The sequence below is a fragment of the Microtus pennsylvanicus genome, chromosome 10 (assembly GCF_037038515.1).
Source record: "Microtus pennsylvanicus isolate mMicPen1 chromosome 10, mMicPen1.hap1, whole genome shotgun sequence".
Lineage (NCBI taxonomy): Eukaryota > Metazoa > Chordata > Mammalia > Rodentia > Cricetidae > Microtus > Microtus pennsylvanicus.
In genome coordinates this window covers 79531584-79559532 of record NC_134588.1, presented here as the reverse complement: position 1 = coordinate 79559532, position 27949 = coordinate 79531584, and the positions used below count along the sequence as shown (strand labels likewise).

Sequence of the window (27949 nt, the reverse complement as noted above, 5' to 3'; positions counted from 1 at the left end):
TCCAGGGAATTCAGTGCCCTCTTCTGGTCTCAGCAGGCACTTCATGCACATGGCATGCAGACATACATGCAGGCAAAACTCACATACACAAAATAAAATATAAATCTTTTAAAAGAATGCAGCTCAATGAAGGAAATCCAGTCAGAGCCTACAAGGTGACATAGACACAGGTTCTAAGCAACATACCAGACATCAGAAATGACAGCCCAGGAAAGATGAGCATTCTCAACAGGACTCCTGAATGACTACCCTGAAGTATAACCAGCATCTACACAGCCTTAGCTGTTTTAAGTGGTTTGAAACAAAATGTCCCCCTAAAGGGAACGGCACTATTAGAAGGTGTGACTTTGTTGGAATAAGTTTGGTCTTGGAGAAAGTGTGTCACTCTGGAAGCGGGCTTTGGGGGTTCCTATATTCTAAAGTCACGACCGTGAGACAGTCTACTTCCTGTGGCCTGAATGTCAACATGTAACAGCTCCTTCTCCAGCACCATGAGCAGGCCACCATGGTCCTCACCATGATGATAATAGACTAAACTTCTGAAAGTGTAAGCCACCACCTCAATTAAATGTTTTCCTTTAAAAGAGTTGCCGTGGTCATGGTGTCCCTTCACAGCAATAGAAATCCTAACTAAGACACCTGTGAAGGACCAAGATCTGAGACCCACCCTCAACCCAGCGAAAGACTGCCTAGGCAAAAGCAGCGTGCACATCCTGACCACAGAAGGATCAAAAGGAGGGGTGACCAGGATCTATGACCAAAGCCACAACGAACTGTCCACTGACACCTCAACTACACCACAAGTAGGCTACACTTGAACATTGAAAGTGCTTCCCTTGAAAAAATACAGCCAAAAACCCCCACAAAAATCCAAGCAATGAAATAAACCCAGATGCATAAATCTCAATACAATAATATAATTATATATTTATATATATATAAATAAGTAATGTGGCATAACTCCTCCAAAAATCACTAATACTCAAGTAATAGCTGCCAATGAGAGAGAACCAGATGACATCCTAGACAAAGAAATCAAAAAAATTTAAGTATGTTTAAAAGTCAAAGAAGAGCCAGGCAGTGGTGGCACACGCCTTTAATCCCAGCATTCAGGAGGCAGAGGCAGGCAGATCTCTGTGAGTTCGAAACCAGCCTGGTCTACAAGAGCTAGTTGTATGACAGGCTCCAAAGCTAGAGAGAGAGAGAGAGAGAGAGAGAGAGAGAGAGAGAGAGAGAGAGAGAGAGAGAACTGAATGAAATAATGAAGTTTATACTAGATAAAAACAGAGAAATTTCATAAACAGAACTACTAAGGAAAAACCAAACTGAAATACTGGAAATGAAAACAGAGTAATTTAAATAAATCCTCAGTATAAACCTCACCAATAGAAAAGATCAAATGACAGAATAAGCTTAAAGGCAATGTGGAAGAATTCAAATACTCTAAAAAGGACAAAGATAAATTGGTAAGAATGGCACTTACAAATGACCTGGGACATTAAAAAGACCAAACCTAAGAATCATGGGCACTAAAAGAGAAAGTTTTAATTCTAAAAGCATAGAAAATATTTTCAACAAAATCATCCAATTATAGGAAAAGTCCAATACCAGAGGCATTTAGAACATTAAACAACTTTCCTCATCACATTATAATTAAACCACTCTGGATATATGGAACAAAGAATGTATATTGAAAGCAACCAGAAAAAAGTACAAAGCCACATATCAGTGGTGACACATGCCTTTGATCCCAGCACTTGGGAAGCAAAGACAGGCAGATCTCTGTGGCTCTGAGGCCAGCCTGGTGTACAGAGTGAGTTTCAGCACAACCAAGGCTACACTGAGAAAACTCGTCTCAGAAACAAAAAAGAAACCAACCAAAATACCAACTGAAATAACAGATTTCTCAACAGAAACTTTAAAGTGGTGAAAAGTTGAAGTGATACATTTTAAGTTGTGAAATATGTGTGTGTGTGTGTGTGTCTGCTAACTCAGACTACTGTACCCTCAAAGCTATGTGTCTTAACTGAAGGAGAAAGAAAAAGTTCCCATAACAAAATTAGGCTAAAAGAAATTCATGACCTCTAAGCCAGATCATTATTTGGACTGAAGGAAAATACACATGTACCAATAAAACCCAGGGAAATAATAAACTATGCTTGAATAAGAGTGATCAGGAGAGGAATAGGAAAATGATAGCCACTGCGCAGTCAACCAGCATGGCAGAACTAATACTTCTCAGGAACAACTGAGTATACATGGTTTCAATTCCCAGTAAAGACACAGACTAGCAGAGTGGATTAGAGGGCAGGTGTGATGGCTGGTTTCCATTGTCAACTTGACAGAACCTAGAGTCACCTGGGAAGAGAGGCTCAGTAAGGGACTGTCTGGACCAGGCTGGCCTGTAGGTGGTTGTCTTGATTGTGTTAATTGATGTGGGAAGGAAGAGTCATGTGAGCACTCCTTAGGCTTGGGTCCTGAACTGCATAAAAGTGGAGAAAGTAAGTGGGGTAGCAAGCACACACGTTCATTTCTCTCTGCTCCTGACTGCAATGATGTAACTAGAAGGTTTAAGTTTCTGCTATCCTAACCTCCCTACAGCCATGGGCTGTAAACTGGAACGATGAGCTAAATGAGCCCTTGCTGCCTTAGGTTGCTTCTTGTCGGGGTATTTTGCAACAGCAAAAGCAGTGAAATGAGGCCAGCAGCATACATCTGTTTGTTGTCCCGGACATATGGACCTCACCATAAAATGACAGGAGGAAAAGGTAGCCCAGGCAAATAGAGCTGGCAAACAAGCAGGTGTCCTGTTCAAACACCTGACTAAGTAGACTTAGAAACTAGCCAGAGGCAGTGAAGAAGCCCCTCAAACTGATTAGGGGGACAATCCATCAAAAGAACATAATTCTGAACGTGTGCACCTAATTTCATAGAACACATAATAACAAATGTAAACCACAATTAGCTCTAGCTCACTAGCAGGTGACTTCAATACCTTCATTCTCAACAACTAACAGGTCACCCTGATTAAAAACAAACATAGAAATATCTGCATTAAATGACACCACAAACAAAATGGATCTAACAGACATCCAAACATACAGAATAATCCCCAGCCCATGGAACCTTCTCTAAAAGAGATCACCTATTAGGATACAAAGCATGCGTTAAGAAATATAGGGCAATCTCTACTATTTCTTGTTTTACATATGATCATAGTAGAATAAAGCTAAAATCAATAGCAAAAGAAACCCTAGGACATACACAAATTCATGAGGATTTGCCGGGCGGTGGGTGGCGCACGCCTTTAATCCCAGCACTTGGGAGGCAGAGGCAGGCAGATCTCTGAGTTCTAGGCTAGCCTGGACTACAAGAGCTAGTTCCAGGACAGGCTCCAAAGCTACAGAGAAACCCAGTATCAAAAAACAAAACAAAACAAAAAACCAACAACAACAAATTCATGAGGATTAAACAATACACTACTGAATAGTGGATATTTTGTTAGGTTTACTAATATATGTTGGTACCATATTAATTTTGTAAATACTGAATTCTTTTATCTATTATTGGGTGTTTCATTCCAGAAGTCCAATTGACTTTCATGTTTATCTTATTTCTACCTACCGTGCTAAACTCTCGCATTGATTCTCCTAATTTTTGGAGAACAAAGCTTTAATATACAAACCATCATATCATATAAATAATGTTTTATTTCATTCATCAAAAGATTTCTTTACACCTATTCACATGATCACAGTAGCTTTTTAAAAACGTCATGTTTGCGGGTTAGGGAGCTAGCTGAGTTGGTAAAGTGCATTCTTCACGGCATGAAGACCCTGTAGTCAGGCACAACTACTGTAGTGCTGCGGAAACAAGAGACAGGAGGTCTCTCATATCTCTCATGCCTGCAAGTAAGCCAATCTAGCCTCATTGGTCAGCTCCAAGCCATAAAAATCCATGTTTCAGCCAGGGGTTGTATGGGGATGGTGATGGCACACATCTTTAGTTCCAAAACTGGGAATGCAGAGGCAGGCAGATCTCTGTGAGTTCAAAGATAGTCTGGTCTACAGAATGAATTATAGAACAACCACTATTTAAACAGAAATGTTCTCAAAAAACTAAAAACAAAACAAAAAACGTAAAAAAAGAAAAAAGAAAAAGAAACAAACAAGCCATGATCCAAAGAAGATGTACAGTATCTGTGAGGCTCTCACCCAGGGTGGCCATCTGTCCTCCACATACAGGCAGACAGACACGCAGTGCCTCACCCCTCCACATGAACACATACACATATATATATGCATTTGAAAAAACTTTTTTTTGGAGGCAGAGTCTTTCAATGGAGTCCTGACTCTTCTGCAAATTACTACATAGACCAGTCTGGCCACACTCTGCCTCTCCCTCCCAAGTGCCAGGACTGAAGGTGCGCCACCACTCTGGGCTTTTAAGTTTTTTAATTAATGTGAAATTTATAAAAATAGTTGCAAAAATAATACAAAGTTCCATTATATCCCTCACTCTATGTCCTCTACTATAAATATTTCACATACCATACAATAAACTTTATTACTTTATTGTTTTACTAACAACAACACAATAAAAATAACATTAAATACCAATGGATATTTATACTTAATGTATTTGTATCACAAGCACAATTAATATGGCAAAGTCATACTATAAAAAAATTTAAAAATATTAAAAATAAAATATGTTAAACTAAAAAATATCCTCACCAACTATAAGAAATATGGGCTAATAAAAATACTTAAACGATAGCATAAATCACAATGGAAAATTGAGATGGCTTCTACGTGGTGATACCTTGTTTTTACTCTACAAAGAAAGCTGTGTGAAGTTCAGGAGGTAACAAAAGACTTAATTAACGTGACACAAAGGACAACTCACAGTGAATCACTTCATCACTCTGAAACATCAAATCATTAGCATTTTTGTTGTCTAGGTAGCTGAAGCTGCTCTAGATTATGCATGCTGAAGGCTGCCCCTCCCCAGGTGACCTCATGGTTACAAAAGGAGCAGAAGTATATTTGCATATCCTGACCACCTGTCAGGATTGAATGGAGCTATCTTAAGTCAAAAGACTTAAGTAATTACATCCTGAGTTGGGACCTGCAACTAAGCTTGTCCATCAGCTGAGCAGCTTCCAAACTCTCTGACCTTCAGACCAGGTGGAAATGGGCCCACATTTTAGGGCCTCCACAGACATGGTAACCCTTTGCCACTGGAAAATGCCTTCAGTGGCTTCTCACAGACCCCCATGCCAAATTCAATTCAGTAGTTTCCTATAACCTTGGAGGAACTCCTTCCCAGAGCAATTAAAGAACCTAATGCCTACTGTAAGAAACCACACTGCTCTGAATGATAGAACAGCTACAAAAGAAAAAACAAAAATTGCAGGAGAACCCATAAAACAAATCTTACAAAGGTTAGGTTTTAACAAAAGAGATCTTTTTTATTTTTTTATTGATTTTATTGAGCTATGTATTTTTCTCTGCTCCCCTCCCCTTCTACCCTCCTCCATGGTACCTATGCTCCCAATTAACTCAGGAGATCTTGTCTTTTTCTACTTCCCATGTAGATTAGATCCACGTATGTCTCTCTTGGGGTCCTCACTGTTGTCTAGTTTCTCTGGGATTGTAAACTGTAGGCTGGCTTTTCTTTGCTTTATGTCTAAAGCATGAGTGAGTACATATATTTGTCTGGGTCTGGGTTACCTCACTCAATATAATGTTTTCTAGATCCATCCATTTGCCCACAGATTTCAAGATGTCATTTTTTTTCTGCTGTGTAGAACTCCACTGTGTAAATAACACCACTAAGTGACAAACATCACCTAAAGCTCGGCTTTGGACTACAAACTGCTCAGGACAATTTCAGAATGGCTAGCTGAGATGATCCAGCCTCACAGACTGCTCAAGCCAGGACTTGAGACAAACCCTGAACATTCCCTTATGCAGAGACTGGACTACAAATAATACAGCTACCTCTCTCAGGACTCAGCAAATTACCCAAATGCTTCTTTTCAGGAACTCCTAAAGATGTCATTGCCCCCAGACAGCAGGAATATAACACCCACGTTCCCAAGAGGTGAAGTGGTTAGTTTTTGGTCTTCATTTGTAGTGATAAGAGCGGCGGGGCTGCGTCCCCAGCACCCCGGCCGCCTGGCTAGCTTATGCCCTGAAATAATTACACGGACACTGTATTCTTTTAATCACTGCTTGGCCCATTTCTATCTAGCCTCTTCTCGGCTAACTCTCACACCTGGACTAGCCCATCTCTGATCATCTGTGTAGCCCATGAGGTGGCTTACCAAGGAGGTTCTAGCCTACGTCCATCCTGGGTCGGAGCTTCATTGCATGTGCCTGGGAGAGCGGAGCATGGCATCTCTCTGAGGCGTCTGCTCCTGAGAGGAGAGCTGTTGAGTCTGAGCTCACTTCCTCTTCCTCCCAGCATTCTGTTCTGTTTACTCCTCCCACCTATGTTTTAACCTATGAGAGCCAGCCAAGCAGTTTCTTTATTTTTTTAACCAATGACCTTCCTCCATCATTCATTGGGTTATAGATATTTGTCATTGTTTAGGGGGGTTGGTTACAAGTTGTTACTGGTAACGATCAGGAAAAAAGCTGAACAAAGGACTTTAGATTCAGGGTTCTTGTTTTGTAAAGAAAAAGGGGACTATAGACATGAGAGGATAAGAGGGTAGATTACTGAGCTACTCTGAAGAGAAAAAGAGGAATATAGAAATAGGATAAAAATGTAGATTATTGATTCTACTTTTAAACCAAAAAGCAACTACTTGTTTTAAATGTTTTACTTTATTATGGATCTTTGTATATTGAAACAAATTTGAGATTAAATTTGTTAGAACATACTCTACATACATTTCTAATCTTATTCAAGGTATTGTACCTATACAGATCATTCAACAATGTAATGTAAATATTAGTCCTTGAAAGGAATAATTAAAAACTAAATAGGATATAAAAAATGGAAAATTGTAGTTAGTCATTACAATCAAACTTATAGTCATAATTAGGTATGTTTTCAAGGTCAAACAGAGATATCTTCAAACACTTTAGGTATCTACAGAATATGGCATTTAAGATGTTTTTTGTTTTGTTTGTTTGTTTGTTTTTGGTTTTTTTGAGACAGGGTTTCTCTGTGGGGTTTTTTGTTTGTTTGTTTTTGGAGCCTGTCCAGGAACTAGCTCTTGTAGACCAGGCTGATCTCGAACTCACAGAGATCTGCCTGCCTCTGCCTCCCAAGTGCTGGGATTAAAGGCATGCGCCACCACCGCCTGGCAGCATTTAAGACATTTTAATAACATAGGTTCTTTTCTTTATTGATGACAATGAGACATGTCTGTCCCTGGCAGCATCAATCTACTTCAGAGAAGATGATGGACATCGTAGAAACTCCATATAGAATTTACTTTCTTTGTGGCAAAACTTAGCCATTGGGCAAGAAAATGTCCTTGCCTTGACTACTGACAGTATGCTGTCCACATTGGACAAATAGAACACAAAAGAAAGGACTGCTGAACTTTGCCAAGATGAGGGACAGCCCTTCAGAATATCCTGCTTCACAGAAAAGTCTGTAAGATATGCTAGGCCTACAGGCTGAAGATGGATGTCCCTACCTTACAGGGGAACCTTGGGTGACTGTCCAAGCATCCAGCTGTTTCTGTCATTTCTCACAGTTTTTGGAAGTTGCTTGCTCACACTTCCTGCTTACTCAGATACTATTATTTCCTTCTTGGATCTCTGAGGACATTGCAGACTAGATAGTTACAGTTACAGTTTTCCTTCTTACCAGATTCAGAAAAGAAATTCACTAAAGAGGTGTAAAGTATATAAGGCTGAGAGACATTAAAAAATTATTTTAATAATGCAAGTAAGAATAGAAAGTGAATTAGGTACAATCTTTTGGACTCATCAAGATAGGACAGATACGGAGTATTTTCTCTGACTTTATCAATTATTAATGGACTAGGCATTGTTGATGCATTTATCATCTCTCTATATTATTTATAGTTATTATACTTAGTATATATGGTTTTGTTATATTGTCACCTTTTTTATTTTAGACAAGAGGGGAAATGTGGCGCTATCTTGTTTGTACTCTACAAATAAAGCTCGTCTGAATATGATGGGTGGAGCTAGCCACTAGTTAACCATGGAGGTCTGGAGGTCTGGACAGATAAGTTATATGGCTAGGTGGAGAGAGGAATATAAGGTAGGTGAAGACTAGAAGTTAGCCCTTTTTTGGCTGAGAAGTGAGCAAGGCTGTGCTGTGGCTTGCTCCTTCATCTCTCTGATCTTTCAACATCTGCCCAATATCTGGCTCCAGGTTTTTTATTATTAAAACCAACTAGAACTCATGCAACACTTACGGCATTTATGCATTCTACTTACAACATAGTGTGCACCTTTACAAGAAGCTGGTAACTCTAGAGAGTTCTTTGGAGGGAAGATTTAGTTTTGACATAATTCATGGTCAGATTAGCATACTTAAGGTCTAAGTTCTCAAAAAGCACATTCAGAACCCATAAAAGCAAACAGTATAAAATATTCCTTATTGTACATTCACCTTTTAAAAATGTTCAAATAATTCAGTTGGCCTTAAGTATATTTCTTGAATTCAAAATTGCTGAGGTTTCCTGAGACGATCTTTTCGTGTCTCACAGCCTAGACATGATCTTAAAGCCAGGCCATACCCTCTTGCAACCACTGTTTTATGATTTCTCAAGCATGAAGCATGTCTGGTCTATCTCTGACATTTCCTAAACACAGCAATCGACACGTCTACAGAAGACATCCATCCATTTGGTTGTTTGTTCAGTTTTAGCACACACACCAAGTCATCACCAAGTCTTCTGCCTTGAGAAACATTTGCTGATGGATTTGCTTTTCTGTACAGCCCCCTCTCTCTTTACCCATATAAATCCCAGTCAATATGGGGTTTTCACAGTTACCTGGGCTTGATATTTTCTTCCCCATCCCTTCTCTATATTTGTGTTATTAATACTGCTAGGTTCCCCAGTGTCTGGATGCCATTGTATCTCCCTCCCTGCATCCAGAGGTTGGACTAGTTTACCACAGGAATGTAGGACACATTACTAAGGTCCTACTAGTCAGAGCTTTACAAGTAAGATGGCCACTTGCCTCCAGTCACGTCTTCACTCCCCTCACTCTCCTCCCTTCTCACTGGCACTGTGTAAACCATAAATCTCTTAAGTTTCTGGATTCTCCTCCATAAATTTTCACTTTTAGTCTACAAATAAACAAAGTCACGTGTATCTGACTCTACTCTCCTTCCTTACAGGGGCAGAGAAAACTACATACATACACTTCTGGGAGCTTTGTGTTTATATGTAACTCTTATCTGTTACTATTTTTCTTTTCCTTTTTTTTTTTTTTGTTTAGTTTTTCTGAGACAGGGTTTCTCTGTAGCTTTGGAGCCTGTCCTGGCACTAGCTTTTGTAGACCAGGCCGGCCTGGAACTCACAGAGATCCACCTGACTCTGCCTCCTGAGTGCTGGGATTAAAGGCGTGCGCCACCACCGCCCGGCCTCTGTTACTATTTTTAAACCTGCATTTTCCGTTATATGAATGTACCATAATTTAGTCATTCTTACATTATGAGCATTTAGAGTTTCCAATACATACATTTAAATATATAATTTTGGAGCTATTGCCAACCCCCTCCAGAAGGGTTGTGGAGTTCCCATTCCCAGGACTAATTGTAAGAGCCCCTGTGTTGTGGAATATGAGTTGAAGATGTATTATATTTGTTTATGCTGTGGAACATTTGTTTAATGCTGCAAAGATGTGTTGCATTCTTTTATGTTGCATTTGTTTAACTCTGTGAAGCTGTGTTACTTCTCCTGTCTAAAACACCTGATTGGTCTAATAAAAAGTTGAATGGCCAGTAGTAAATGAGGAGAAAGGATAGGCAAAAGTAACAGACAGAGAGTATAAATTGGAGGAGAAACTGGGAAGGAGGAGGAGGAATAAGAACAAGGAGAGGAGGACGCTAGGGGCCAGCCACCCAGCCACACATGGGATAAGCAAAGGGAAAGATATATAGAAATAGAGAAAGGTAAAAGCCCAGGGACAAAGGGTAGACAGGATAATCTAAGTTTAAGAAAAGCTACGAAGAAATAAGCCAAGCTAAGGCCAGGCATTGATAAGAAAGAATAAAACTCCACGTGCAATTTATTTGGGAGCTGGGTGGCAGGCCCCCAAAGAGTTAAGAGAAAAAGAGCCAAAAAAGAAAAAAAAAAAACCAACTACAGCCGTCTGTCCATAGCCTTACCAACAGAATGTACTGTCATATGTTTAATTCTGTCAGTCTAAGAGGAAAGAAGTTATCACTTTAAACATTTATATTTACTCATTTACTCATTTTTAAACTTTTATTTTATGTATATGGGTGTTATGCCTACATGTAAATCTGTGTACCACATGAGTGTCTAGTGCCCAGTGAGGCCAGAAGTGGGTGTCCGCTCCCTGGAACTGGAGTTATAGATGATCGTGAGCCACCAATGTAGGTGCTGGGAATTGAATCCAGGTCCTTTGGAAGAACAGCAAGTGCTCTTAACTGCTGAGCCCTCACTCCAGCTCCTGGAGTGAGTTTATGCCACGCACTATGCCTGGTTCTTGGTTGATCCTGTTACAACATAAATTCTTTTATTATTTGAATTAAATTTATCTTTTATTCCAGCTATAACGGAGCATGTATAAATAGACTTTTTTTTAATTAATTTTATATTCTGCTACCACATGGAATTCTTTTACTATTTGAATTAGTCTTATCGTTTCTTTTCTGGGAAATTTCCAGGCATGTTACATCAGAGCGAGTATGAAGAGACTTAACTGCACTGGATAGAAACTCTAGTGTAAAATGAATACTTTCAGCCTGGTGGTGGTGGCGGCACACACCTTTAATCCCAGCACTTGGGAGACAGAGGCAGGCGGATCTCTATGAGTTCGAGGCCAGTCTGTGCAACAAGAGCTAGTTCCAGGACAGGCTCCAAAGCTACAGAGAAACCCAGTCTCAAAAAACAAACAAACAAAAAAGATGAATACTTTCACATATGAACATCTTTATCTCCTCCTAATCCTGTAAAAGTGCTGTGAGGACCTTTTTTCCTTCTTCTTTAAATTAGATATTAGCAGGCTGGGAATATAGCTGTGCTGACAGATGCTTCTCCAGAGTTCCCAGGCCCCTGGTTCAATCCCCAGAACCATTTAAAACCTGGTATGGCACATGTGACAAAGGTGAAAGATGCAGGCAAAAGGACCAGAGGTTCACTATTTTGTATCTAATAGCTGGTGTGTCTACATTTTAATCTCTAATGCAGTCAAGTTTAACTACTGTCTTTCCCTTAAACTTTATATAGCCACAATTCCCAAAAGCCTTTTTTAGTTTTGATTGTTTCAAATTGGTAATTTCTGCCTTAACATTTAGTTTAAATATTTATACTTTATTTTTTCTTGATCAAATTAGCAACTGACATATCTACTTTAAAATAGTGGACTCTGGCTTATTGTATTGTTTTATAATTCTCATTCTTATTAATTTCTATTTATATTATGATTTTATACTTTTGGGTTTCTATAATTACTTAGTTGTTTTGTAAACTTTCTGAGATTGGAATTTTATTTCTATTCTTTCATTCTTATTGGTAGAAGTGTTCGACTAAGAAATATTTGTCTGATAGCTGCTTTAAACATACCTTCTGTGTTCCAAATACATATCATGGTTATTACTTCTATAAAATTTTGTATCAATCCTTGAAATCCAAAATTTGTTTTAAAAATTTCAAAACTCAAAAAAGGGAGGCCCGTTTTTGTTGTGATTACCTAAAGAATTACAGGTTTCTAACACTTTGGTAAGCGTGGATGTTACACTCCTGCTTGATGGAAGTCACTGGGTTTTTGACAGTCTACTATAGAGTTAATGTCTCTGGGTGCAGCATGTTCTATATGACCTTATTTACATACAAAACTAATCTATGAAGCACAGTAATCAGATCGCCCATCTCTTTAATTATGTTTTATATATTAGCACTGTCTTGAGCAGCTTGGCACAACTCCTCAATGAGCTGCAGTACACATCTCTTAGATTAAACTTAAAAACCAGAATGACAGCAAAAGTCAGCCCGGAAGAGAGACTATAAAAGCTACGGCTGGTGTGGATCCTGTATAGTTTTCTGTGGTGCCAGAGATCAAATCCAGGGTGAGGGACATGCTAGGTCAGTGCTCTACCACAGGGCTGCATCCCCACCTTGATTTTCTTTATTTACCAAGACTTATTTAGTTTTGATTAACACATAAATTATACATGTTAATGAGATGGCATGTAATGCTTTAATGTATGAACACATCATAAAATGTTCAAATCAAGTTAAACAAACTTATCTCTACATACATTTCTTGTTTCTTTACGGCAAAAACATTTTAAGTACTTAACTCTAGCTTTGCTCCAGTGTGCACTGCTTTCTGTAGCCACCCCTGTGCAGCAGAACAACACATATCATTTTTCTTACAGATATTCTAATATGCCAATAAAGTTGTGATATGTTCCTACTAAGTGGCTATTTTTATTTTATTTATTTTGCAGTGTTGGGGATCAACCCAGAGTCTCTGATTTTATTTACTTTTTTGATAAATATCATTGCCTAGGCTAGCCTCAACTTTATAATATTTTGCATTAGCTTCCCAAATATTATTTCAAGTATTGATATCCCACATGACTTATTTATTTATTCATTTATTTATGTATTTTGAGATGCTAGAAATCAAAGTCTTACATAGAGTAGACAAGATCTTTACCAGTGTGCTATACCCTGGTCCATGGAAGGACTATAAAATAATGTAGCCACATGGAAAATAGTTTGGTAATTTCTCATAAAACTATGGTATGCTTCTGGAATACAATCCAGCAATTAAACCCTAGAAATTGAGTCACAGAAATGAACATTTATGTTTACACAAAAACTCTTAAAACCCTTACAGGAAATAACTCAAATATTCCTCAACAAGTGACCAAGAACAGCAGTGTATGAACGTAGCGGAACACCATTCAACAAGTGACCAAGAACAGCAGTGTATGAACGTAGCGGAACACCATTCAACAAGTGACCAAGAACAGCAGTGTATGAACGTAGCGGAATACCATTCAACAAGTGACCAAGAACAGCAGTGTATGAACGTAGCGGAACACCATTCAACAAGTGACCAAGAACAGAAGTGTATGAACGTAGCGGAACACCATTCAACAAGTGACCAAGAACAGCAGTGTATGAACGTAGCGGAACACCATTCAACACTGAGAGGAGTGACTACTGTGCATGCGATGGTCACCAGGAAGGAAGCCAGCTTTTCTAAGCAATGATAGAAAAGGTTTCAAACTACTTTGTCTGACTATGAGTCCCAGAGGATTTTTAATTATCTCAAAGACTCAGAGGGTGATATCACACAGGTAAGCTTCAAAAGTCTGTAGAATGACTGAGAAAAATGTTTTCTTTTGTCTATCTACATTTTTCTGTAGACAGTATCTCAGAGATAACTCATTAAATACTAAAACCCACCACTTTGTAGACTCCCTAAAAAGAAAATGAAACAAAAGCCCCAATACTTATGTGATCAACAATATACAAGTTCATCTTTCTCTCTCTCTTCTAGGCACACAGCTGCCATCTGAGGCTGGGGCCCCTTCTTACCCCTACCATAATCGTCTTTTAAAGTTCTATTTTCAATTCTTTTTTAAAGGCTAAGGGTAGAGCACAGGTTTAGCATCAGGTGGGGCCCTATGTTCAATTTTAGTAATGCAAAAATAAAAATGAGCTCCAATTTCATGAAAACATGAAAATGTTTAGAAAACATAAAAGCCAGTTTTACTCGAATCTTTCCTAAAATATTTGCTTGCAGACTTCCGGTGGGTTTATAATGAGGTAACATTCCAATGACCCCACTATATATCAAAGATATATCCAAAATGTATTAGATATACCTAGTCTACCATCTGTCCCCACACAGCAACACAGCACAATGTGAAGTCTCAGCAGCTCACCTTATAATCAGATGGCTGACTGTGACCCTTGACTTTCTGCCTCTGGCAGCATCATTAGTCCAGAAAGGTTCAAAACCCAAAGTATGTTCATACCAGTTTTGTACCATCCTAAAGTCAAAAAGTCATGAATTAAAAGCATCCTAAATGCAGGATATTCAAAATATATCTTACATTTTTCAGGTCGGACATGTGAATAACTTCCAAGATTTACTAACTGACTGGTAAATGTTGATTGGAGTACTGTCTCACCAACCCATTGATCCTCATAAACAGTGACATCTGAAAATAGAACACAACAAAATCCCGTCACACCATGAGTTCCTTTAGACTGTGGTTCACTTATCAAGCAAACAGTAGTAACTAGTCATGGCAAAACATTATGTACACATCTTATACACCAGGCAACTCGAGTTCTTATGGCAAAAAATGATAAAACAGCAAACTTAAACTCTGAACCTAGACCCTTGCCTATAAGGCATGAACAAGTCTGGAGTTACCTGGTCCAAGACAGAGGAGGAAGTTGAATTCACACTGCCCTCAGCTGAGCTCAATTTTCCCATCCTAATCCCCACAACTTTCTCCCAGTATGCAGCAGTAGAAATGATTTCACAACAAAATGGCAGACTACCAGCATCAGAGGCATACTGAAGCATGCCCCTTTTTCTACCCAAAGGAAATCAAGTCCCAACACCACTAAACCATGGATATGAAGAACTTATTGGGTGGAACCACAACATATGAACATAGTCAAGCCTAGATAATATAGAATATACACACACTACTGAGAATTTGTGCCAGCAAGCTATACACATGGCAAGCAAAGAAAATGCTACACTCTTCCATTGGGCTGCCATCAAAAACAGAATTGGTTTATTCAGGTTCAAAAGGTTCCACTGTGGATAAACTTGGAGGAGACCTGAATTCAACACTATTGCACTGGACCACAAGACCAGGCCATTTATCCTTTAGCCATATGGTGACAAGTCCCACAAAAGCACTGCCCTGCACCGAGAAGTACCCAACATCACAGTCATTAGTCTTCTGGAAGCTAGAGCTAACACCAATGCCCAGAATATCAAGAGGAGATAAGTATTTGATTTGGAAAAGAAGGAAAAGCATGAGAATAACAAACAGCAAAGCAAGCAAAAGGATACAACTATTTTTCCTTAGAAAGCTCAAAATTAATAAGGAATTTTGTCAGAAAATAATGCTAGGAACTCCTTTCCTACTTATTTGGCTGGTTGGGCTTACAGCCGGACTAAATGTTGACTCTTGTCTCATTAAAGAGCTACTGTATGGTGGGTTTGGCCCACAACTTTTTTCAGACCTTTTTTTATCTTTCAATACATTGTCTTTTACAATAGACTTGGCACCCAATTTCTATATGTAATATATTGTTCTATTAAGGGAATGATGTTAACTTTTCATTCATCTTCTACTTCCTTGCCAATAGTGGTATGCTATTCTACAATTCTGGAAAAATTTGAAAATCAGACCCATGGATTTTTAAAGCTAAAGAAGAACAAACAAAAAAGGACAATGGCTGGGGGCTGGAGAGATGGCTCAGTGGTTAAGTGGTTAAGAGCATTGCCTGCTCTTCCAAAGGTCCTGAGTTCAATTCCCGGCAACCACATGGTGGCTCACAACCATCTGGAATGAGGTCTGGTGCCCTCTTCTGGCCTGCAGACATACACACAGACAGAATATTGTATACATAATAATTAAATAAATATTTTTTTTTAAAAAAAAGGACAATGGCTGAACTACAGAGACAAGATATCTGGATTCCAGCTTATTCTGCAATATGTATCTGATTCAAAACCAATGAATTACAGACACTATGGCAGGTCCAGCAGCTGAAAGTGAAATTCAACCATCATTGCTTGTGAGTGGGAACTGTAGGTGTTGGCAACCACAGATTTCCTGCTTGTAATGATCTGCTAGAAGTTGTATTTCAACTAACGGTTTCAACAACTTATGGTTGTATTTCTTTCTGAGAACTTTTCTATATTTGATTCCTACTGTTATGATGAAGACCATGACAAAAGCAACCTAGGGAAGGAAACTTACAATTTTCACTGAGGGAAGTCATGGCAGAAACTTAGTACAGAAATCTGGGGGCAGAAACTGAAGCAGAGACCAGGAGAAATACTGCTTCCTGGTCTGCTCTCCATAGCTTACTCTCCATGCCTTGTTCAGTCTGCTTTTTTATACAACTCAGGACCACCTGATCAGGAATGGCACCACCCACAAAGGGCTGGGTCCTTCCACAACAACCCTTGATCAACAAAATGCCCCACAGGTTTACCCACAGGCCAATCAGATGGGGGCATTTTCTGAACTAAAGTTCCCTCTTCTGTGATAACTCTAGTTTGTGTAAAGTGGATAAAAATACTAACCAATGCAGGACTTTACTGTGAAGCCAGTTACATTACAGATGGGTTTTAGACACAGAATAGTCAAACTATTCAAACTACCACATGTTCACCTTGGAATAAACACACACACACACTATACATATATATATTTGAGGCAGGGTCTCATTATATAGCTCTGGCCGTCCTGGAACTCACTATGTAAACCAGGCTGGCTTTGAACTCACAGAGTTCTGACTGACTCTACCTCCTGAGTGCTGGAATCAAAGGCATCCACTACCATGACCAGCTAGCTGTTTTAGATATTTCCAAACAGCTTTTCATTTCATGTTGGTGAAATTTCATATTACTCATATGTCAGATACACCAAATATCATGTTCATGTATTACTACAAATAAGATCATGATTGGCTAGAGATGTAATTTAAAGGTAGAGTGGTTGGCTAGCATGGTGTGGCCCAAGGTTCTTAGGGTAAAAGTGAAACAAAATAGTTTCACCAGGTACAGTAACATGCCTATAATCCCAGTACCCAGGAAGCAGAAGCAGAAGAACTGTCATGAATTTGAGACCAGTTTGGGTTATAGAATAAGACTCTGAGTCAAAAAATAAAAAAGAGAGCAGGGCATGGTGGCACATGCCTTTAATCCTAGCACTTGGGAGGCAGAGGCAGCTGGATCTCTGAATTCAAGGCTAGCCTTGTCGATAGAGGAAGTTCCAGGACAGTCAGGGCCACACAATGAAACCCTGTCTTGAAATAAACAAGAAAAAAAAAAACCTTTAAAAGTAATAATCTAACTGTCCTACAATAGAAAAATGTTAAATAAATTCCAGCAGTTACTTGATGTTAACTATTTACAAACAATTGTATGGATGATATGGAAAAAAACAGAGGTAGCAGGACTGTTTCTACTTATCAGTGAATGACCTTGAAATAAGATGGCCTTGTTTAAATTGTGACCTAGGTGCTGGTCCAGTCAGTCACCACTTTACTATTGGGAAAACCTAACTTCTTTAATACTCTAAAAATTCCAACATTTGGCGAGCAGTCAGGAAGAAAGAGCAAGAATGCAAAGTCATCCTCATCTGAATATAATAGCAAATTTAAGTCAGCCTGGGCTGGTGGAGATTGTCACAAAAAACACAAACAAAAGTCCATCAACATCTGTGTCTGTTCCTTCAGTAAGAGTTTAATGTATACAGCATTACTGGAGTGATGTGGCAGAAATACTGTCCTTTCATAAAAATACTGCTAATAAAGCAAAGGAGTTAATAAGACACATAAACAGAGCCTTAAACAGCAAAAAGAAGCCTGGCGGGGGTGGTACACGCTTTTAAGCCCAGTGCTCTAAAGGCAGGTCAGATTAATGAGTTTAAGGTCAATCTGGTCCACCCTTCGGACAGCCAGGATTACAGAGAAATCCTGTCTCGAAACAAACAAATAAACAAAATAGCAAAAAGGAGCCCCATGATAGGACTTAAACTATCACATGATGGATGATTATGAGAAACAACCAGGGAAGGGGAAGGCAGCACAGACCAAAGAAGGGAACTACAGCCCCAGGAAGCAGTAAGGAGAGCAACACACACTACAAAGGGTCAGTCACACCCAGTGTAGGCAGATGGCAAGGAAAGAACCCTGGGAGACAAGAAACAAAAACCACAGCTTTACAAAGCAAGCTGCCACTATACTTAATGGCCTTACCTGTAAGTAAAATTATGTCCCCAGGAAACACTGTAAGTGCCCAAAATGCTGCAGTCCTCCACAGAACAACTCTCCTCTTCATTTCTGATTGATCGATTACTACAATTGTTGCTAATGGTACTTTAGAGCCAGAATGTGGTCCAGATTTTACACTTATTTCCTTCACATGACATGGGGTTAGCACCATGACTAAGCAATTATACTTCTGACTTTTAGAGTCACAATTTTTTATTAATGATATCTTTTTAATGGCCTTAAATTCAGACATGATCCTGCGGGGCACTGTTTTGGCTGACTCTCTTGTATTAGAATCCATCCTTGGCTTCTTGGACACTTGATAGACTTCTGAAAGAGCTTTGGAATGGTGGGAAATATCTTTAGAGGACCGGCTTCCTGTTGCGGCACGCTGGCAGAAGGCACTTAGTTGAGAGCGCAGCATCCCTGAGCTACACAACTCGATGCACACCTCCTTTGCTGGCAAGTTTTCTTCAGTACTACAAAGATTTTGTGAGCTTTTATTATCTTCAAGACTTTTTCCAAGGTTTCTGTGAACGTGAATGCTTTCTGATTCGGGACAAGCAGGACTAAAAAGTTCCAGGGAATATGCCTGGCTTTGCTCACTTTCAGATCCTTCTTCAGAATCTTCTCTGGGCTTAACAAGATTATCTTCAGCTCGCCTTCCTTCTGGACATCCTGTAGGCTCCATCTCCATGTTTACAGTCCCTTTATTTAGACAGTCTTGCCCTGTATTATTCCCGTGAGCTAGAAGAGCACGCTGGCTGGAGGACATTATACTGAGAAACTCTGTGTCTGTAGATATTTTCTGGCCTGAGGCCGTCCCAGCTGCCCCCTCAGACTCTGACTCACACTTCGTGTCAGAGGAAAAGACCTCCTGACTCTGCCCTTCATGTTCAGTTGGCACAGGCTTTGTTCTCACAGCACCCTGCCCTGTGTCAATCTGTTCAGTACAGTCCAAATCCAATCCAGCTGTGCACTTATGATCTAATGCAAACACATCTGCTTGAAAGTCCTCAGCACAGGGATCTGACTGGCTTCTGGACTGCTCATCTATAATCTTCTTAGCGTCACACTGAAGCTTTTCTTCTTCAGGTAAATGCTGAACTCTGTCCTTAAGCTCACATATCTGCTCATCAGGTATATCACTCCGGCCTGAGGGGTGAGCCTTCTGGGACTCCATACTCTGAGTTTCAGAAGCAGAACAGATAAAGCCATCTTCCATCTGCACAGACCTAGTCACATGAGTTGTTAAAAGGTGACCACTAAGAACATTTGGAAGGGCAGCAGTTTCTGGGATTTGGTAGTCTTTCAGATTTTCAAGCTCCTGGTTTTCAGCCTTCAGATGTAAAGACTGCTGTTTATACAAAAGCTGGATTTGTTCCCAGGCGTTGGTAGTGGAAGTTGTTCCCTGTGATATCGCCATTTTCAGTGGAGCAATTGGAGCACCCCAAAAAATGTGAACTTGAGATTGACTCATAATTTCTAATAAAATAAAAATTTCAAAATTAATTTATTAGTAGTCTTCTACCTGATATGATGAAAACAAACTATTAATCAAAAACATGCCATTTAGTTTGGTATGCCAATATAATTATAAAATCAATAAATAAGAAATTATAGAAAAATCAGAAAGTTGGTAGTGGAACACAGCTTTAATCCCAGCACTTGGGAAGCAGAGGGAGGCAGATCTCTGTGAGTTCAAGGCCAGCCTTGTCTACAGAACGACTTCTAAGACAGCCAAAGGGTTACACAAAGCAATTCTGTCTTTAAAACAAAGAAAAGAAAATCAAAAGAAAATCTTCTGCTGTGGGATAACGCTCTTGTACACTGTAAAGATTTGCCACTCATATTAGTTTAATAAAATGCTGATTGGCCAGTAGCCAGGCAGGAAGCATAAGCAGGACAACCAGACTAGGAGAATTCTGGGAAGAGGAAAGGCAGAGATGCAGTCACCACCTGGATGTAGAGGAAACAAGATGAGATGTCTTTTTGAGAGATACCAAGCCACGTGGCTAAACAGAGACAAGAATTATAGGTTAATTTAAGTTGTAAGAGCTAGTTAATAATAAGCCTGAGCTAATAGGCCAAATACTTTATAATCAACATAAGCCCCTGTGTTTCTTTGGGGCTGAACGTCAGTGGGACCAGGCAAGATAGAAACTTCCACCTACAGTCATCAGTTAAAGACTGAGAGAAGGGCCAATGAGCTGGTTCAGTGTAAGGTGCTTACTATGCAAGCCTGACAACCTGAGTTCAATCTTGGAAACCATGCTGGGAAGGGAGAAGTGACTCCCAAAGTTGTCCTCTGACCTCTACCATGGGACACCTAGACTTACATTCACACATACATACCACACACTCACTCACACACACAAATAATAATAACTAATAAATCTAATATTAAAATTTAATTGTAAGATAGAGACACAAAGCTAAGCATCAAACAAGTACATTTTTAGAATGTGCATTTCTTGTGTTGTCAAATCCTGTCCCAATTAAATAACAACTTAGCTTTAAAGGGCAGTCATTTATTTAATTGTATCATATTATCCTTAAATATCTGTCTTCTTAACTCAACAGACTCTCTCAGTTAAGTTTTGAACCTCCTCCGAACTCAATCTCATAATCAATAGAAGGCACAAACTGAAGGGCTAAAAACAAGTTAGTCTGTTGTTTTGTTTTTGTTCATTTGTTTGTTTTTCGAGATAGGGTTTCTGTGTAGCCTTGACTGTCCTGGAACTCAGTCTGTAGACCAGGCTGGCCTCAAACTCACAGAGATCTGCCTGCTTCTGCCTCCCGAGTACCAGGATCAAAAGTATGTGCCGTCATGCGGAGGAGGGTCTTATGTAGTCTAGGCTGGTCCTGAACTTGTTATACATCCAAGATGTCCTTGAATCCTAACCTTCTAGGTTTATAAGTGTGCATCACTATGCCCAGCTTCATCTTTTCTATAATACAAACAAATCCAAATTGATGGTAATAACTATGTAATACATAAAAAGAAACTCATCATCATTTAAAAACTTTTTTCACTAGCCGGGCAGTTGTGGCACACACCTTTAATCCCAGCACTTGGGAGGCAGAGGCAGCAGGATCTCTGTAAATTCAAGGCCAGCATGGTCTACAAAGTAAGTTCCAGGACTGTTACACAGAGAAACTCTATCTCAAAAATCTAAAAACAACAACAACAAAAAAGGAAACAAATAAAAGACAACCACTTTTTTTCTAGAAACTATGGTACTTGATGTAAGGAAATATGAGCAAACACCCTACTGGTTGGTAAAGAAACATTTCAACTTACCACTTGCTCATAACTGACTTTAATTAAACAGATATATTCCTATTACTCACTGAAAAGCATTGATTAGTACAATAATATGAAGGCAAAGGCCTGAGGTACTTTTGACCTCATGTACTCTGACTACAAACTAGGGGATGGGGTGGGGATGATTACATAAACAGTGGTCTTGTTTGAAATTCACTGTCGTTAATCCCCAAGTGCGTCCTAGCAATCCTGTTCCTGCCTGCACAATCCCTTTTGAAATAACTTACCCAGTCCTCACATACAGCAGGTATTACTGATTGCATACAGCAATATTACTGATTGCTCTCACATTTACCAATATAATTCCATGGAGTCTCTATTCTCTCCTAGTTTCCTGATATTATTGCTGAGCTCTCATAAGTATGCGTGCACGTGCGCGCGTGCGTGTGTGTGTGTGTGTGTGTGTGTGTGTGTGTGTGTGTACAGAAGCACATGAAGAGGCCAGAAAAGACACTGAGTATTCTCTACTGATCCCTTTACTCTTTTTTTTTTTTGGCAGAGTTTCTCACTGAATTTAAGAGAGCCATGTCAATACAAATGCATCTTCTAAACACATAAATTTTAATGGAAAAACTAACATTTAGAATATATAACTTAGCTGGGCAGTAGTGGCACATGCTTTTAATCCCAGTACTTGGGAGGCAGAGGCAGGTGGATCTCTGAGTTTGAGGTCAGCCTGGTCTATACAGTGAGTTCCAGAACAGTCCGGGCTATATAAAGAAACCCTGTCTAGAAAAAGAAAAAGAAAAAAAACAAGAAAGAAAGGAAGAGAAGGGAAAGGAGAAGGGAGGAGAATGGGGAAGGGAGGGGAATGGGGAAAGGGTGGGGAAGGAGGAAGGAAGAGAAAGGGAAAGAAGGAGGAGGAGGAAGAGGAGGAAGAAGAAGAGGAAAAAGAAGAGAAAGAGGGAGGAGGAGGAAGGAAGGAAGGAGGAAAGATATATAACTTAGCCAAGCATAGTAGCACAAACAAAACCTTTAATCCCAGCACCAGGGAGGCAGAGCCAGGTAGATCTCTGTGAGTTCAAGGCCAGCCTTGTCTACACAGACAGTTTCAGGACAACAAGGACTGTTGTACAGAGGAAAGAGGAAACCCTGTTTCAAAAAAACCTTTAAAAATATTTTTAAAAAAGAATCAAGAAGGCTTAGGTGTGTGTGTGTGTGCATATATGTGTGTGTGTATATATATATATATATATATATATATATATATATATATATATATACACGCACTTTGGAGACAAAAGCATCAGGCCCTCCTAAGTTTGAGGACAGAGCCTAGGGCTATAAAAGCTAGATTCTCTCTCAAAAAGATCATGAGGGACCAAGATTATAGATGATTGTTTTAAATACTTCTGTGTTTAATTTTTTATGATATATGACTAATATGTACTATTTTCATAATGCCAGTTCTTTTTCATTTGGTCATTCAGGCATTCTTTCACAGCCTTCAGACAGAATACAATGTTCCAAGAATAAAGAACAGGCCCATTGCTAATACTTAATATGAAAGTTGAGAACAATGGCAGCAGCTATTGAAGTTTATCAGTTAAGGGTCTGGAGAGATGGTGCAGTGGTTAAGAGTGCGTGTTACTCTTTCAGGGGACCCAAGTTTTGTTCCCAGCATCCATATCAGGTGGCTCACCACAAGCTAACTCTACTTCCATGGGATCCTCCTGAGCATCCCACACCTTCTGGTGTACACACACACACACACACACACACACACACACACACAAAATGAACCTTTTTAAAAAAAATGTGTTTAAGAAAATAATTAGGAGCTATATAGACTAAAATTTTCAGATAACTTACAGTCTGTAATAGTGAAGTACCGTGAGGAGAAAGGTAAAGCGATTTTGGGTGTCACATTACAATTCACTGGAAAGCAAAGAACTGAGTATTCATGTATCAATCACACAGCCCACCTTCATTTAACCTTCATGTGCAATAACTGGTATATTAGGTTCTTTTAAGTTATATGCCATTAATTAGATTCACCACAAGGAGGCCCCAAATAGTACTGCAAAACCCTTCAAAATGCTATCTAGAGGAAGAGGAAATACAGCGAATCAAGGCATAAAGCAAGACCATTGCTAATAAACTCCCTGCTGGTGAACCTGTGGGCATTCTTCTCCAATGTTTCTTCCCTTTAGCCCTGAGTCTTTTAAAGGAAAGAGAAAAGTTCTATGTTGCTCCTTTGTCCTCATTTTTCCTTAAATCATTTTCCACTTAAATCTGTCTCCTATTACAATTTTGCTCCAATGCCCTCAGTGTGGAGAACCTTCCAGTAGACCGATCAAAGGTCAGTTTCAATCCTCCCCAATTGCCGTTTGAAACTGCTGATCACCCCTTTTCTCAAACACTCTACTTTCTTATTCTGTAAGGCCACAAATTACAACTGCTTTGGGGTTTAAAAGACAGGCACTATTAAATTATTTAATAATCAAAATTACTTGCCAGGCATTATGCTAGGCACTGGAAAATCAACAATAAGGGAGTTTAAGGGGTTTATAGTATCATTGCAAAGATAAAGCAATGATCATCAGAGAGAGATCCTACAGAAATAAAAGCAGGATGGCAACAGAAAGGGCAGTGTAGGTCAGCACAGTGAGGATGGAGCTGCCTATTAACTGTGTTTTCCATACGCTCTTAGGAATATGATTAATTACAAAGTTTAATAATGTTCAAAAAAAGGTGAAGTACAGCTCGGAATCATCTCCACTCCCCAAACCAACTCAGGGCCCAGAAAACTGTCTTAGTTGGCTTACCCAAGAGCCAGGCTGGCTGTAGGCTGTCTCCAAGATGTACAGAAAGAATGTAAAACATTCTCACGTTCTGTGTCCTCACGTAGCATTTTCTCAGTATCTTGAAATCTGACTCTCACTTCCTATCTCTATAAAGATCATCATAAGACAATAACAAAGTCCAAATTGCCAAATGAGTACTCACAGTACCGAACCGTGAGACACTCTGTTCCTGAGTTTCAGAACACGGCTCTTTCCCAACCAGTTCTTCTACTGATCTGAATTTTCTTTTCCTTTCTGTTCTTTCTTGAGCTGTCTTGTTATTTTACATGACCGCACAGAACTGCATCCAAGCCTGTTCATTTCACTGCCACATACCCACTCATGTTTTCTGAGCTTGCACTGAACTAACCCTTCCTCGGTGTCAGACCTAATCATATCTGTAACATGACTACATTTGACAGAATCACAGAAGAATCAAAATCCAAAGCCCTCCTTCCCTTCAAAGCAGGGACAGATGGTGGTACACACGGGGGTAATACAAACAGTTTTGATACCTCAGAGAAACCTTCCAGATCCAGAAAGGTCTGGGATGAATCAAAATTATATAAAACACATGGCTATTTGTATATTACAGTTATTTCACTATGCCTTTATTTATTTGTCTCAACAAATACCCGAAGTGTGGGACTTTCACTCTTTAAGAATTAGCTAGAAAACGGCCTTGATTATTTAAAACTGAGTAATTATAAGATGGCCAGGGAGATGGCTCAGGAGATGAAAGTACTCACTGAGCAAGCCTGACGATGGCCCAAATTCAATCTTTGGACCTCACAATGGAAAAAAGGAACCAACTTCCGAAAGTTGTCCTTTGAACTCCGCATGCCATGGCATGTGTCCACACACACAAACACACAAAAGCACCAATTTTAAAATTATACCGAGGGATGATGCTACCAAACAGTATAAGTTACAGAAACGATGAGCACATGAGTGGCGGTGGACAGTGGTGAGGACTGGCATGTGTACAAACTGTCACACAACTGTCCTCAGTAAATGATAAGTTTCAACGACTCTAGGCTATGTTTTAGCTGTACTCAGAGGGTTAAAGCTCATGAAGATACCAGGGGAAACCAGCAAGTACATATCCATTACCACAGTTAATAATTACACAGTTTCTCAATCTGCAGAAGGCCACCAGTCAGAAAGACTAACACACCGCGGTCTTTATCTGCAGAGTGGTCAGAGTCTGATGGAAGTGTCTGTGATTTATAAAACAGGATGAACTGCTGCAGCAGGTTTTGTCTCTGCCACACTACAACTAAAGAAACGCTTCTGACAAACCCCATGTGATTAAAAGAAACTACTTTCTCTAACACATAAATAACCAGAAAATCCCACAATTACAATGTGCCATAGCCATTATGAAGGTTTTTCATGTCTACTCCCCCAAACACCAAGCAATTATAAGATTGCACAATAATATCAATGAACAAACAATGTAGGGAGGGGACTGTAACTGAAGCATCAGTTTGGGAATGAGGCAGGGATAAATTCAAACCCCTCCTGCTCTGAAACTGTCAAGTGCTAAAGCCAGGTGACAGCCACATTGGGTTCACTCTACTATTCTATTTCTATAGTCTTAACATCCATAATAACGTTAAGCTTCTCTATCTGTCAGTTGAGAACTGTTTCTTCGTTCATTGAGAATAAACATTCCCACTTCACGGTGTTGTGAGATGGCACACAATAATTAATAATAGCCTTCTATGGTCTTAAATCTAGTAAACTACATTCATACATAATTGGTGACATACCCAACAAGTTGTATTCAACAAGTTGTATTTCCTTCAAGTTTTTTTGTTCTTACACGTATTTTTACATAGTGGCAATAATAAAAATGAATTTTTTTTACTGCTTTGATACATATATGGCTCCCTCTTATGCCAATTCATAATCTCCTGGCACATTCTTAATGCTATCCTAAACATAGTTTTTAATTACTACACAAAGTAATAAGTCTCCTCTTTTTTTTTTTTCAGACAGGGTCTCGTGGAGCCCAGGCTGGCCTAGAAATCCCTATATATATTGGTTAGCTGAGGACAACCAAGCCTCTAGTTCTCTGTGCTGAGATGAGACAGGTATATAACAGCATTCTCAGTTTTATACTGGAACCCAGGGCTTCACGTGTGCTAGGCAAATGCTTTACCAACTGAGCTACATCCCAGCCCTTTTCATTTATTTATTTTTTAATTTTAAATTTTATTATTAAAAAACCGCAGATAAAGAGAACATACACAGTAATTATGCAAACCCAGAGACTATAAAACTCAATGAACTTCTATAGAGCACAGCAACCATTTGGAATGGAAGCTGTGGAGCTACACACTGAATTTTATATTTTTACCATCAAATATATTTTTATGGACTTACCAACCATCAAATTCATCAGAGTTAGAGCTAATAAAACAATTAAGATGTAGACCCTCTTCCAGAACTCGTGTTCATTTTTAATTAGCACAGAGGGTACTGCATTTCTTTATGACATGCTCATACTTTATTCTGACGCATGCACACTCTCCCCCATCTCCCCACTAGTCTCTTCTGCCCTAGTAGTTCCCGTCTACTTTCATATCACATGTGTTCTACCACCCTGGCCATTCCTCTCCTTTAAAACCTCTTTTTCCCCCATCTATTAGGTGCCCTTCTAGATTTCTGACCATTCCCCACACTTAACACACAGATACATATATGCATATATGTATATCTATATATGTGTGCATATATATAAACTATTAGAAAATAGGATCTGTATATAAGAGAGAATAAAAGTATTTATCTGAGACTGGGTAACTTCCTTCAATGTAATATTGCCAGGACTACCCATTTTCCTACAAATTTCCTGTTTTCTCTTTTGTTTATAGCTGAATAAAATTCCACAGTGTGTATATAACACATTTTCATTATCCATTCATCTATTGCTGGAAATCCAGGCTACAGCTAGGACTATGGATCGGGATAAATTGCTTAGGATGCTAAAGCCTTTGGTTCAACTCCCAGCAATACAAAAGAATCTTGGGACACTAAGGCTGATTCCATTTCTTTGCTGTTGTAAAAAGAGCACCAATAAACATGGATGGGCAAGCATCTCTATGGTGGGATAGGAAAGTCTGTTGATAAAACTGTGACTCATGCAACTCAGCCTGGCCCTGAACTTTGCCATGTAGCCAAGGATGATTGAGCTTCTAGCCCTTCCTCCTCCACCCACAGAGTGTAGGATTACAGGCAAATGCCTGGTTTATTTAGTACTAGATATTGATCCCAGGGTTTTATGCATGCTAGGCACTCTATTAGCTGAGCTGCATCCAGTCCCAGGACATAGAGTCTTTGTGGCGGACGTCCATGAATGGGGTGTGTGTGTGTGTGTGTGTGTGTGTGTGTGTGTGTGTGTGTGTGTTATGGAAGTTGTAATTTTATCTTTCTGAGACACCGTCACACTTACTTCCATAGTGTCCACATGGGTTTACACACCCACTAACAATGCATAAGGCTTCTTCCTTATCATATCCTCACCAGCATTTGTTTTCTTGATGAGAGCCACTGGCTGGGGTGAAATGGAATCCCCAAATAGTTTTATATTTGCCTGATGGTTAAGGATGCTAAACACTTCTTAAAAAGTATCAA

At 39.4% G+C, this 27949-nt stretch overlaps 1 protein-coding gene across 4 annotated transcripts in view; it reads right to left on the bottom strand.

Moving 5' to 3' along the window:
* Positions 1-27949, bottom strand: part of Shld2 (shieldin complex subunit 2) — an 86262-nt gene that overhangs the window by 18277 nt on the left and 40036 nt on the right. For 2 of the 4 annotated variants that reach the window (XM_075988718.1, XM_075988719.1), the window contains exons 1-3: positions 24290-24419; positions 18179-19678; positions 14272-14379 (exon numbers count right to left, since the gene is read on the bottom strand). In XM_075988718.1, coding sequence (XP_075844833.1) covers positions 14272-14379; positions 18179-19678; positions 24290-24347 — 1666 coding nt within the window. In that variant the 5' untranslated portion in view covers positions 24348-24419. Of the gene's footprint in view, positions 1-14271; positions 14380-18178; positions 19679-24289; positions 24420-27949 lie in introns of those variants that run through there. The other 2 variants (XM_075988721.1, XM_075988720.1) reach the window with 1 other exon arrangement.